Source organism: Grampus griseus (assembly GCF_964374135.1).
Source record: "Grampus griseus genome assembly, chromosome: 6".
Lineage (NCBI taxonomy): Eukaryota > Metazoa > Chordata > Mammalia > Artiodactyla > Delphinidae > Grampus > Grampus griseus.
In genome coordinates this window covers 3,912,619-3,927,056 of record NC_139000.1, presented here as the reverse complement: position 1 = coordinate 3,927,056, position 14,438 = coordinate 3,912,619, and the positions used below count along the sequence as shown (strand labels likewise).

At 43.7% G+C, this 14,438-nt stretch overlaps 1 protein-coding gene across 1 annotated transcript in view; it reads right to left on the bottom strand.

Moving 5' to 3' along the window:
* Positions 1–14,417, bottom strand: part of DDX31 (DEAD-box helicase 31) — a 73,439-nt gene extending 59,022 nt beyond the window's left edge. The window contains exons 1-6 of the mRNA XM_082656032.1: positions 14,288–14,417; positions 9,123–9,379; positions 8,940–9,015; positions 7,879–7,922; positions 6,502–6,572; positions 5,523–5,587 (exon numbers count right to left, since the gene is read on the bottom strand). Coding sequence (XP_082512158.1) covers positions 5,523–5,587; positions 6,502–6,572; positions 7,879–7,922; positions 8,940–9,015; positions 9,123–9,379; positions 14,288–14,383 — 609 coding nt within the window. The 5' untranslated portion in view covers positions 14,384–14,417. The remainder of the gene's footprint in view (positions 1–5,522; positions 5,588–6,501; positions 6,573–7,878; positions 7,923–8,939; positions 9,016–9,122; positions 9,380–14,287) is intronic.
* Between the last annotated feature and the right edge of the window lie 21 nt (positions 14,418–14,438).

The following is a 14,438-nucleotide window of genomic DNA, read 5'->3' as shown; positions in this document are numbered from 1 at the left end:
AAAACAAAAACAGCTTAAGAAATTGGGACTTGAGGACTTCCCTGGTGGTGCAATGGTTAAGAATCCGCCTGCCAATGCAGGGGACACGGGTTTGATCCCTGGTCCAGGAAGATCCCACATGCCGCGGAGCAACTAGGCCCATGTGCCACAACTACTGAGCCTGCGCTCTAGAGCCCGTGAGCCACAACTACTGAGCCCGCGTGCCTAGAGCCCGTGCTCCACAACAAGAGAAGCCACCACAGTGAGAAGCCTGCGCACCGCGACTAAGAGTAGCCCCCACTCGCCACAACTAGAGAAAGCCTGCGCGTAGCAACAAAGACCCAACGCAGACAAAAATAAATTAATTAAATAAATTAAAAAAAAGAAATCACTTGAAAATCTACTACAAAAAAGACAAGTCAACTAGCTGAATACAAAATTAATACAGAAAAATCAACAGCCTTCCAACACAGAAAGTTAGATGGAATCACACTTAGAATAGCAAAAATACAAAAAAGGTTAAAAAAAATAAGCTTCACAAAAAATGTACAAAATCTATACAATAAAAAATTTTAAATACCTCTAAGGCACATAAAATAAAATTTGAATAAATGGAACAATATATCCTATTCCTGGATAAGAAGACTTAATATTATAAATAAGCTAATTCCCCCTAAATCAATCCATAAATGTTATGTAATTCTAATAAAAATGCCATGAACATGCATATTTATGCATATATAAAGTATCTAAAACATGCCACAAGTATACATACATATGCATATAAAAAATAATATATACAACCAGACAAGCTGATTTCCAAGTTCATATGGAAAAATAAATGTGCAAGAATAACCAAGACATTTCTGAACAACATCAGATGATAAGACAATTTAAATCTACAGTAGTTTTAAAAAACTGATGCTAGCACATAGAGATTACAATAACAAATACAGCCTAGAATAGAATCAAACACATATAGAAAGTCAGGAAATATGATGACGCAATTTATATCAGCAGTGAAAAGATGGGTAATTCAAATGTCCTTTTAGAAGAAAAATTAAGTTAGAAAAATAAAGTTGGAATTAAGTTGGCCTTTTTACAGATAACATAAAACTCAGAAACTATAAAATGACAACGTGGGGAAAAAAAATATGCCACACATAAGAGAAAGGGCCAATTTCTTAGTTTATAAAGAAAGTTTGTAATTCAATTAAAAATAAAAATAAAGAAGACCAACAACTCAAATAGAAAAATGGAGAGGGATATAACAGCTAATTTATGGAAATAAGAATTCAAAATATGGCTTTTAAATGTATGAAAAGATGTTCAACTTTACTCCTAAGAGCAATTCAAATCAAAACTATGATACAATATTTTTCCCCTGTCAAATGAGCAAAAATAAACAGCCGATAGGGTTGATAAAGGCACACAGGAACTCTTATACACTGTCGGTGGGAATCCAAATTGGTGTAATTCCTTTAAAGATCAATTTTGGTATTATCTAGCAAATAAAAATGCAAATTCCACCTATAGGAATTTCTCAAAAAGAGAGACTCACACGTGTGTATAAAGAAGTTGTTTAATTGCTTTGTTTGTAGCAAAATGTTGAACACAATGTAAATTCCACCAACGAGGGAATGCCAATAATTTATGGAACATACTTACAGCGGAAGACTACGCAGCCATTAAAAAAACAAGGCGGGTCAACACGGTATTGATAAGAAGCCATCCCCAAAACATATTAAGTGAACAAAAGCAAGGCACAGACAATCATGCACAGCAAGCAACCATTCGTATCAAACAAACAAAAACTTCAACGAAAGGGGGAGGGGAACTATGTATAGTCAGATTTGCTTTATATGCAAAGAATATCCTTGCAAGGATTAAACAAGAGACTGGTGATAAGGACCATCCCATCCTGAGAGAAGAACTGTGCCACTCAGGGCAAGGGGCAGTAGAACGACTTACTTGTCACTGTATATTTTTTGGTGCTCTTCAAATTTTTTTAACATGTACATTATACCTACAAGTAACAGTAACAAAAATAGAAGAAAACAAAGTAATCTGACAAGGGCCAGGAAGTCAGCGGTGCCTTGCATCTCCCAAGTGCTCACAGACACTTAGGGAATGAATCGAATACGTTAGTGTAAAAGCTAAGCACAGATTTAGCAGCAAACTAAATTACAAGTACGGTTCTCATATTTTGCATAGGAAGCGTTTACCTACAAGGAGAAAAGGATTTGGAATTCAAACTACAGCCCTCTGTACTCAACATCGACTTTGCGAGACTGCGCTGAAGCCGGGCGGAAGCCGGGCGGAAGCCGGGCGAAGAACAGTAAACATGTTAGTACAACGGTATCAACACAGCAGCGTTAGAGATTCTGACATTTCAAAAGGTGTTACTACACAGAGAAGAAAGACCAATCAATTCCTCGCAGGGCAGAAGTGAGTGAGGAAGGATGGATGGGATGTTAAAAAAAATCAGAGCCCAAAGAGCTGAAAGTGTGAAAACACAGAAAAGCAGTCCATCTTCATTCCGTCATCTGAAGTAACTGAAGACTCCGCTGGTGCCTTGAATTTGCTGCTCCCTCCAGATAGGGTTTTTTTACAGGTCAAATCTGTTTACAATGAACTCCAAGGGCCTGTAGTGAGCATCACTTGAAATAAGTGAATTAAATTTGGGCTTGTTAAATCGTCTCTACAGAATATTCCAATCTTTAATAGAACAAGCTGTTATTGATATTAAAAAATACTTGAGTAAATAAGAACAACGACATGGTTGGTTAATGCTCTGAATCTAAGCAATTCAGAACACTGCCCTTCAAACCAGCCACACGTCCCTGTTGCTGACAATGACGGTGGAGACTTAGGGAGCAGGTATTATCACCACCAGGCGCTTGGAAGCAGGTCTCAACTCTCCCCGTGCGCTGACTCCCTGAATCCTCCTGGCAACCCCAGGACACAGGCACCGCCGTGATCCCCCACGAGGCACACTAGGATGAGGTGATGTGCTAACGTCACACTCAGACCCAGGATCTGAGCAGAGCCCTCGCCATGCTGTCCACCTGAGGAATGTAATCGCATGTCTCCTGTCCTCCGTTCACGGATCCAGCAAATGAGACAGCTGGGCCAGAACTGTAGGACCCACGCCAGATCAAATACACGCCCAAACTCTGCAACTTTCCAGGAAGAAAAGACCCTCTACTAGAAGTTCTCCTGGAGTCTCTAAACGGATGAGACTTTACCACACTGGTCTAATAATTCACATTTCTTCTCTAACCTACACCGGGTACGATGCTGAGGCCCTTGTAGGAACCACCGCACTGCCAAGTGCCCAATGGAAGAAAACATCAGTCACCTGCAGGAAACAGAATTCCCACTCCCCTGTCTCAGAGAAAACCGGCATTAGTGTGAAAAGTATCTTTCTCATCTCTGTGTGTGTACACATGTATATGTGTATATATATGTAGAATTATTAGTTATGAAATTGCACTCATATCATACATACTGTTTTATAACGGGCCTTTTTAACATGGCAAGAATGCCTGTCAAGTTCACAAACAGAAACTGAAGGAAACAGCACTTTGAATAACTATATAAGGTTCTACCACTTGGGTGACTGTGGAGGATTTATTGATTTAAAAATCATTTAAATAAAGTTTAAATAACATTTAAACGTATTCATTCTGAAATAATTTCGGGCTTACAAAAAATTGCACAAATAGTTCAAAGAACTCCCTTACACCCTTCTCCCAGCTTCCTTATATGATACTGATTCTCAAAATCACAGTACAATGATCAAACAGGAAAGTAACATTGATTCACTACTATCAGTTAATTTATAGCCTTATTCAAAGTTCATTAACTGACCTATTAACGTGCTTTTTCCAGACTAAGACCCGATTCAGGACCACGCAGCATTTAGCTGTCATGACTCCTTCGTCTCCCTTACTCTGGGGTAGCTCTCCAGTATTTCTTTGTCTTTTGTGACCTTAGTACTGTTGAAGAGCACTGGCCAGTCACTCTGTAGAATGCCGTTAACTTGGCTTTGTCTGATGTTTATGATTAAATTAGAGTTGTGCATTTCTGGCAAGAAAACCAGAGAAATACTGTTTCATCCTTCACGCACCTATCAGGAGACACATTAGGCCAACACATCCCGGCACTGGTGAGGCCCCATCCAACCACCTGGTTAAGGTGGCACCAGCCAGGCTTCCCCACTGTAAAGTTACCATTTTTTCCTGTATCTTCTGGATACTTTGCGACTGTGTAAATACCCCATTTTCATCACACTTTAATGCACTCATTTTAGCATCTCTGATGATTCCTGTGTCATTTGCCAAATGATGATGTCCTACAAGTACTCACTGGAATTCTAGTATAAGGAAGGGCTTTCCCTCGTCCCACCTATTTATTCAATAATTCATTTATATCAGCTTGGACTCAATAGGTATTTGTTTTAGACTGTGGGCTGTAATCCAACACCATCATTATTTATTTTGTCATTCAGATAACAGGCAGGCTCAACATACATCTAATTCTGCATGTCGCAACCGAGGAGAAAGTAACCAACTCGCTCATCACCTGTTTGTGAACCCATCTCTCTTCCTAGTTCTGATCTCACTGTTTCCTCTCAACTGAGAATACCCAGGGTGTATTTGTGAGATGCTGGGCTGGGTCTGGAGATGACAACTATGCCTACGGAACACGGCAGTCACACGGCCTCCTAGGGGACCATTCCAAGGAACCCAGTTCTGGCCCCTCTGGCCCAGGCGCTAAGTGTGTTTCGCAACTAAAGACAGGTCCTAGGAAATAGTAAATACAAGGCGGCCCAATCGTCACACCCGCTAATTGGGTACTTATTTTCACTTCTACTATTCATGACAAACCACTGTTTTCGATACAATGTTCACCTTTCTCAGTCAGAAGAGCTTGGCCTCTGGAGCCAAAGAGAATGGAGGTGGAAACCCAGCTCCACAATCACTCCCCGCACAGCCTTAGGAAGTTATTTAACTTCCTCAAGCCTCCTTTTTTTTTTAAATCGAGGTAATAATAGTAGTACCTTCCAACTCAGTGGGACTGGGGTAGTTAGAGAGTCAAGAAGACAACACAAGCAAAGCATTCGGCACGATGTCTGACACAGGGGGAGCATCTTACAAACATTCCCTGTTAGAACTACTAGGATGATTGTTACATTTGTTTATATTTATTCTATTCCACTCTGAGCACGGTCTTCAGATGCAACATGCTTATGTAATAAATGAACTAAAAAGAGGCAGGAAACCAAAGCTAAGTGAAAAGGTTCTTTTGGTCCCAATATTACTGCTTTGGTTCAGTTTGATGGCTTCTTATGCACTGTGAACAAGAACAGGAAAACATACTTTCTTTTTTATTTTTTTCTTTTTTTTGGCCACAGCACGTGGCTTGCAGGATCTTAGTTCCCCGACCGGGGATTGAACCCAGGCCCTCGGCAGTGAAAGCGCCAAGTCCTAACCACTGGACTGCCAGGGAATTCCCAGAAAAACACACTTTCTACTCACCTGTATTTTGGATTTCATTGCTTGAAGAGACTGGACCACAGGGATGCAATAGGCAAGAGTTTTACCTTTTAAAAAAGAACAAGAGCAATCAAAATCACAGAGCCTATAGATGCCAGAGACAGTAAACGAACCGGCACCGCTACCTTTGGGCCGTCCTGAAGTCTGGGGACAGGAAAAGTGCACTCACATCCGGGTGGAAACGGAAGTCACCTGTCTGTCACAACTCCTAGCTCTGCTTTGTAAATTCAGTACTTCTAACAAACCTGCATCTTCAGCCCCTTTAATGTCTAACAAGGGAGACAATGAGACATTTCCGAGGTCACACAGAAGCTCAACTCAATGACTGTCCCTAGAAACTAGAAAACTCCCTCTCTGGGGTCACCCCAACCTCTCAAAGAGGCTTCCGTGGTGCTTCCGTGGTGAGAAGCCAGCCAGCCTGAAACCCCAGAGCCGGCCTCTAAACATCAAGGAGAAACCAAGGACGGCAAAAACCTTGGGCTTCCACCACCCGAAACGCGGCTGAGCTGGGGGAGCAGAGAACAGCTGACCTGCCACTAAGAGCACAGGAGGGTCAGAAGAGCAAGTCCAGACTGTTCTGGAAGGCGCCAGAACGATGTTCCGTGTTCTAGCAAAACAACTGGCATCCGATCAGCGTGTGCTCACAGCAAGGCTGTTTTAATACCAGAAGGAAATAGTCATCACCCACTGGAGTGAAGACAGGCAGCTCTGGCCATAGATGGTGGGACCAGGCAAAGCCCTGAGATGGGCTCTGAGAAATGATAGCAGACTTGACTCCTTCCTGATCATTCCTGATCACGGGCCCCACTGACCATCCCCTTCCTTTCAGGGCTCTAATCAGAAGCAAGCGTGGCCGCCCCTCCCCCAAACCACACAAAGCAGCCGCCACCCCGACAGACACCTCACTACACAACCCACCACACGACCGGGGAGGAAGGACAGAAATCAAATGACAACTGACCTGAGCCAGTCTGGGATCTCACGAGAGCATCTCTGCCTTCCAGCAACACAGGGATACTTTGCTTCTGAACGCTTGGGCCGCCCAAAAGAAAGAGCACATGATTATCTATAAAGTACCACCTGCCCATGTTTACACGCAGAGATGCACAAAATGCGATGACCCCAGGCTCTATCACCTGCCGCCTCAGAGGTTACCTACACAGTCATGGGAAGGGCTGAGAAACCTCTGATGGTTAGAAGAATAAAACCTCAGTTAGATTTTTGGAACTTTTGGGGCTGCAAATGTTGAGGCAAGCCGGAGACTGGCCGTTCTATTAAACTACTTAAAAAGAAAAATGGGACAGGCGTGATGACAAGCTGTAGCTATCACAAAAGCACACCACACACTCTCCTGCCTTCTGAACCACGGAATATGAAAGAATAGAACATTATGGAAAGATTCCCAAGCAGAAGAGTGAAAGGAAGCTTGTGAGCCACACAGACAGCCAGGAACTGCTGTCCGTTCTCTAGAAAACCAAATATGACTGCTACGGACACGGTACGATGTGTGTCCACGTGTGTACTCAAAAACAAACAACTAAAACAGCAAAGTCCTACTGCACAGCACAGGGAACTATATTCGATATCCCATGATAAACCACAATGGAAAAGAGTATGAAAAAGAATATGTATGTATAACTGAATCACTTTGCTGTGCAGCAGAAATTAACACAACATGGTAAATCAACTATACTTCAATAAAATAAAATAAAAAATCCAAAAGGGTATGGAAATCACTTACATTTGGTTGATAAAACTGAACCAAAAAAATAATAAAGGGGTTCCTTATTTTATTCCTTGATACTCTTATTGATGTTTACTTCTAAGTGAAAGGTGACTTACTGAAATGTACAGAGGCATACACACTCAGAGGGAGGGGGTCCCCTCTGCCCCCACCTGTCACCACTCCATCTCTGCTTTCCAGGAGTTGTCACTAACATTGAAAAACTTTTTCCAGCATCCCACTATAGCCAACTAAGTATTTACTCCTATCTTGTAGCTGACTCTAATTCTTACTACTAAGAAATGACAAGATAAATTCTGTGTTCTAGACAAGTTATTTTCAGGAAGCACAGACAACAGTGGGATCTTATGCAGACCATCTTCTGGACCAGAGATCTCTTACAGTTTAGAGCTGAGGGCAGAAGGGGACGGAGACCCAGTCCCTCCATCTCTCAGGTGGGGAAGCTGAGCGGCTACCAAGCCCTCGAGGGTCAATAATCTGGCCTGTTCTCTAATGCCAAGACACGAGTTTGCTGTCCTTCACAGACAATTCAGATTTCATCTGTTTATACCCACTTAAACCCTGAGAAAATCAAGACTGACCCGGAGCTCTTACCTGGTCATACTAGACATTTTTAAGACCGTATTTATTGTGGAAATCTAAGAGAAAAGACAAAAAACAAAACAAAACTTTTCTTTAACAAATTTTTTGGTACAAATATATTTAATGCAAATAAGGATGCAAAAAAGGGGAAAATACTGGGGTAAAAATGGATGACCACGATCAAATCAAGTTCCTCTAACCCAGTGGTTCTCAACTGGGGGTGGTTCTGAGCACTGCCTCCCCTAGACCTCCCAATGTCTGAAGAAATCGTTGGTTGTTACAACTGCGGGTGGGGATGCTACTGGCATTAAGTGAGTAGAGGCACAGGATGCTGTCATAGATCCTGCAACGCACGGGGCAGCCCCCGTGACACGGAGTCCCCATCCCCAGACGTGCACGGTACCAAGGCTGGGAAACGCCACTCCAACCTGTAGGTGAGAAAGCAAGTATAGGTAACCCACCCGAAAAAAGGAGTAGGTAAGCCGTGACCATACGAGCCAAGGAAATCCAGACTCCCTAAAAGTGAATGTATGTTTCTCACCTTACTCATAAATAAGGCTGGAACACTCATTCATGGTTTTTTTGTTGGTTTTTGTTTTTTTTTTTTTTGAGTGTCCATTTGTTTGTAGCAAATGCATGTTTAAAGAGCCCCTTCTTCCTTCAATTATTTATAACTCCCTTAACAGCAAGATGCCAGTTCAGTTCCCTCTCCTAGGGTTCCCTATGACATCAGCCACCCAGAATAGCCCTGATGTCGTTATCTATCCAGTAATTATGAGGTGGATTTCAAGTTCGATGTGTGGAGTCTCAGTCCTAAAGTGAATGAGGTGAGGAAAGTCTTTAGAGTTCTTTAAAAAAAGAGGGGGAGTGGGGTGCGGACAGTGAACAGACTCCTAAGTTCATGTGAATGGTCCTAGAAGAGCATCTTAGCAATCTGAGTTCATCCAGGTAACTTGACACAAACATAACCATTCTTTGATTTTTTTTCTTCCTAGAACTGTCATTTCACAGACATTCTGAATGAACAGACCGAAAAAAATCGACACACCAATAAAACATGGAGGGATACTTACTAGATGTGGGTGGAGGTCCAGGGCTTGAAAAGCATCAGAAGTGAACACTTTTTCTTGCACCTGCTTTACTACAGGTCTGCAAATGACGAACAAGACGCGGGCATCAGTTCCAAGAAACAAAGAAGAAGGGCAGAAGACACTTAATTCCTTTTATTCTCGAAGGGTGTCTACACGTGGACATACCTGTGGAGTTCTGGAATCTCAGGGTTGTTTTTAAACAGGGATGAAGTCTTAATGCCCGGTTTCCGTTCCGGGTTTCCATCCCTCGCACCAGCTGAAGACCTCTTGGGAGAAAACGGTTTCTGTGCCTTCCCCTTAAAAGTCCTTGGAGTTTCTTTAGCGGCAGTTTTCTCGGCCGGGAGAAATGAAGCTTCACTCCTCCGTTTCGCTGGGGGAGTCTCACTGGACGCTTGGTATTTTCTTTTGGTGGCTGCCGCTTGCTATATCGTTCCCAAAAGGAAAGAGCGACAAGAGATGCATTAGTCCATGAAAACAGACCTCAGAGTGAAGCCTGACTGCCCACAGAATTGCATCTCTCCCTGCAGAGATCATTACGCCCCATATGTCAAGCAACAGTTTAGGGTCTGCAATCAGATTCTTTGACTCAACCCTTTTTTTTCCCCCAAAAAGGAAAAAAAAAAAAACCCAGAAACCTCAGCTGATCCATCTACTAGACCTCACCAATCATCTTAACCTTCAACTCCACCAAGATAATCAAGAAGGGAGAAACATTTTTCAGGCTGAATCTTAACAAATGGAGTCTGTCTGCAGGGAGGAGAGGACCCACCTTGCGAAGTGTGCAAGCTATGTCAATCCAAATCTCCAGGAATCCACGTACACGACAAGAACGAGAAAGAGGGGAAATGAATCTTTTCTCTTGCCACCAACAAAGCCCATCGGTGACTACATAAGCTGCATCCCAGCTCATGCCCAGGAAGCGGAAACCTTCATTACCGCTCTACCCCAGAGCGATTGGATCGCTGTCATTCTCTGCCCTCACGCTGCTCCCCCAGATTCAGATGGCTTGGAGACGATTCCTCCTCCCAGTTTCCATTCCAAATGAGAATTCAGCTCCATCCATCACCTCTATCACAATTACTTCCAACTCTCCTCGCCTTTCCATTCCCTGTCTGATCGCCGAGTACAGGCTACAACATGAGACATTTTCTTGCCTGTTGCTTCTCATTTCCATAACATGAATGTTGTTAAATGTATGATGTCCAAACTTCCCCTAGGAGAAGTTCATCCAATTCCTCTATTTTCCTTGGCCTTCTCTTCCAATTTACATTACACATGAATATAAAAACATCCTGTGAGTAGCTAGGAATTGTTATTCTGGAGTTCTGGTTTCTCTTGGAATATGTTATTTTCCTCTTGGCTTGAAATCATGACTTCTGTGTACACATCAGCTTGCTTTAGCCATGACTGTCAGCTTTTTTTTTTTTTTTTTTTTTTTTTGCGGTACGCGGGCCTCTCACTGTTGCGGCCTCTCCCGTTGCGGAGCACAGGCTCCGGACGCGCAGGCTCAGCGGCCATGGCTCACGGGACCAGCCGCTCCGCGGCATGTGGGATCCTCCCGGACCAGGGCACGAACCCGTGTCCCCTGCATCGGCAGGCGGACTCTCAACCACTGTGCCACCAGGGAAGCCCGACTGTCAGCTTTTGACTAACCTAGCAATAACAATAGTTCTTTGTTCCTGGCAACCCTAAGGGCTCCTATAGCTAAGTAATTCGATACATACAACTTCAAATATTGAGTATTAATATTTAGTATTAATGAAGTAGGTACTGACCTGCTTCATTTTACAAATTTTACAAATTTATTTTTACGAAGTCCCAAATTTTCAGACTAAAAAGAGTTGAAGTCAACTTTCAGGTCGGAATGAAATGTGCAGATCTTACCTGGTTTACAGACCCACAGGCTCTTGGAACACAAAAAGGCCCAAAGGCCTCTCCCCCGACGCATGTGTGGACTTCCCATCACCAGACCCCCTGACAGGTGGCCCTGCAGCTCCTGCCTGCACCTCCTCCTACTGTCCTCCATCCCATGAGGCAGCCCATTCTGTCCCCAACCAAGTTCTAGGGGCTGGGAAGCTGTTTCTGACATTCAGGCAAGACCTGTCTCCTAGAAGATCCAGCTACTAGTTTGCAGTTTGCTTTCTGCGGCAACTCTTGCATGTAACATTCCTTCATTCATCACAGCACTCCTCATTTTCCTCCTTCTTTGGACTAAATATCCCAAACAGGACACAAACTTTAGATCCCTTACCATCCCGGTCACTCTTTATTCCCATGTCAACTTCTCTCTAAAGGCAAGTGTTCCGAATTAAGCACAGTATCAGGCAGGCTTTCCATTGCTCGGCTAAACCTGAAAACGTGTAATGAGAGCTACAAAGCCCTTTAGAATCTAACCTCGGCCCATCTCACCAGTCTCAGCTTTACCCTCTGCTGTCCTGGACTTCCTTAAATCCCTGGAATGTACCAAGCTCCTTCTCTCCTCAGGGCCTTTGCACATGTTACTCCTACACCCATGTCCCCAGCCCTCCCCTCACACTCATCCTTCAGATCTAGATCTACCTGCTGCGTCCTCAGAAGAGCCTTTCCTGACCTCCTCTCTCCACCTGTCAAACCAGGGTGCCTGCTCTTGGCTCTCCTGGCACCCTTATTCTCCTTTGCAGCACTCGGTAAAATAATAAATATAGCACATAATTCATTGTGTGATGTCTGTCTTCCCCATTAGATTGGAAGAAATGGACAAGCCTGTCCCAGGCTTGCACTGAATCCCCTGCACAGGACCACGTCTGGCACAAAGTAAGTGCTCAATAAATAATTGTAAGATTAATGAATAACACGTGATGGAATTATCCTTTTCCGTGATCTGGATCTATTCTATTTGTTAGTTCCTCCGCACCCCACCAGCATCCACAACACATTCATTTAAAAAACTGGCCACCGTCAAGTAGCTTGGTTCTGAAGATACAAAGGTTAGACAAGCCCTTGAAGAAGTCACAGACTAGCGGGAGAGACAAAAGTGGAAAATCGCAAATCTAAACCTGTATTTGTACTACAGAAGAGGTACAAAGGGTTATTTGGGCACAAAACATGAAGTAAGACTACCATGGCCCACAGCGAGGCGAAGGGAGGCAAAGGTACAGGAATGCTTCATGAGGTGGCATTTGAGCAGAGAAGAGCAGGGACACATCTGGATCTTCTAAAGATAAGCAAGTGCCTGAGTCTGCTCCCCCACCTGCATAATGAGGGGATTATGGCAGGTGACCTCTAGGGCCCATCCCGCCCTACCAATCTACATGCCATGTCTTTGATATTAATAAACATATTCAGTAGTTACTATACACCAGGGAGTATGCTAAATACTTACATGAATGATGTCATCTATCCATAGGGTACTGGCATCATCCCATTTTCAGATGAGAACACAGAGAAAGAGAAGTGCGGTAATCTGCCACAGGATCACTGAGGGATGAAGGCTTTGCCCAGACACTAGTTCCACGCCCTGGCTTCCTAACAACAATGCTACAACACCATCTAGTAAATGTATCCTGTTTGGTTAGAAAATGTATCCTGTTTGGTTAGAAAACATCAGGTATAGTTTGATCCCAATTTTGTTCTGCTTGTTTTCCAGAAGGATATATACCACAATGTTACCCAGAGTTATCTCTGAGTATGACAATCATGGGTGGGGTTTGTTTTTTTTTTTAATCTACTTTCCAAATTTCCTACAATAAATGTGTATTTTTTTCTCTTATTTTTTAGAAAAAACATTCTGCATAGCATTAGATAGAGAATAATTTAAGCTGTCAAGGTCTTTCCAAGTCCAGTATATGAGCTACTCAACCCAAATTCAGGCTACTAGCAAATCTGATCAGCATATACATAATCCTCATTCAAGACATAAACAAAAATGTAGGTGCAGACAAGGCCACTGCAGACAGTTATCATCACCTGATGAATATCCTTTTGACACAGTGGTTCAAGCAATCATAAAACCAGATAGCTGACATTTATTTATTCAACTCACTCCACAAAGTGTTACTAAGTGCTTTCTATGTGTTAGTTACTAGGCATGTACATGGCACAAGCACCCTACTGACCTCCTGATGTAGCAATTCTATTACCCAAAATGGAGTCAATATGACTTTTTTTAAAAATAATTGACATGTATTAAGTGCTCCTATGGGCCAGAAAACGTACGGAGTCTTTATGTATATTATTTCATTTAATCTTCATAATAGCCTTATATGAAGTAGAAATTATTGTTCTCATTTTATGGATACGAAAAGTGAGGATCAGAGAGGTGAAGTAATTTCTTCAAGGTCACAGCTAGCATGTTGCAAGGTCAAATCCCAGGTCTGTCCCACTCCAAATTCCACGTTCCCAATTGGCTCGCTGGTACTGATACTTCCCCGCCCCCTCGGCATAGATGCAGCTACAACATCACCCAGCTGAAAAGTCCTTACAAGCCTCTAAATCCTGAAGTTGATTATCACTAAAAAAATCCAGACAATAGTCCAGACAGTGGGTATGAGCTGATGTGAGCTTATATGAACTCAAGGAGTTTCAGCGTCACCACATTGGTTGAAAGGAACTGAACTGAACTTTGGCAATTTTTCAATGGCATTAAGTGATGCTTGTTCGAGAACCGCCCCCCCCCCCCACTTTCCTTGGCACCAAACTGTAACCTTCCTGGTCATTAAGGCAACATGATTTCCCAACAGATTTCTGCCCTGCAGCCCTCCTCTTTCCTAAGAGCTAAGTCAACCATCTTAAACTAATTTTCAGCTCTGGCTTGGGTTAAATTTAAGGCATCTTTTTCTTTCTCACCTAATGAGGGGATTATATTGATGAGTTGTATTTTCTTTCCCCCCTTCACTGCACGTAGATGAAAATACACCCGTTTTGAAAACTCTTAAAAGAAATTTCTAGTCTCCAGTCCTCATTCCCGAAACAAACGACCCTTAGAGTCGAGGAAAGGGCGGCTGAAAAAAGTTCAGAGATGCTCTTGGTAAGTGAAAAGCTGGGCCTCTCGCGCGAGCGTCAGTTCCTAACTTCTCCGAGTGACAGTCTCAGATCCCTGCCTCCAACTAGCAGCCCGCGCCAGCCTCCCGCCCGTCTACAGCCGCTCCGCTCCCTCCAAGAACGTCTCCGCAGAATGGTGTCCCGGTCTCAGACACGTGTTGCTCAGCGACTCCTCCAGGAGCTGCCCGATAATCTGACTTTCCCCTCTTAACTCCGCAAGTAATTCGAACCCCGACCGAGAGGCAAGGCGGTAGGTGCCGGCGCGCCGCGGCCCCGGGTGCGAACGAATCCGAAACCGGGTCAGAACTCACCCGCCTCGACTGGGCTGGGCGGGGTCTGGAGGACGTCGTGGGGACTGCGGCCCGGGACTCGGGAACATGGGGAAGCACTCCGTCGGCTGCTGCCATGCCGGCAGAAAAGCGAGCCGAGACCTCGCGAACCAGGACCGCCACTCCGCTCCGA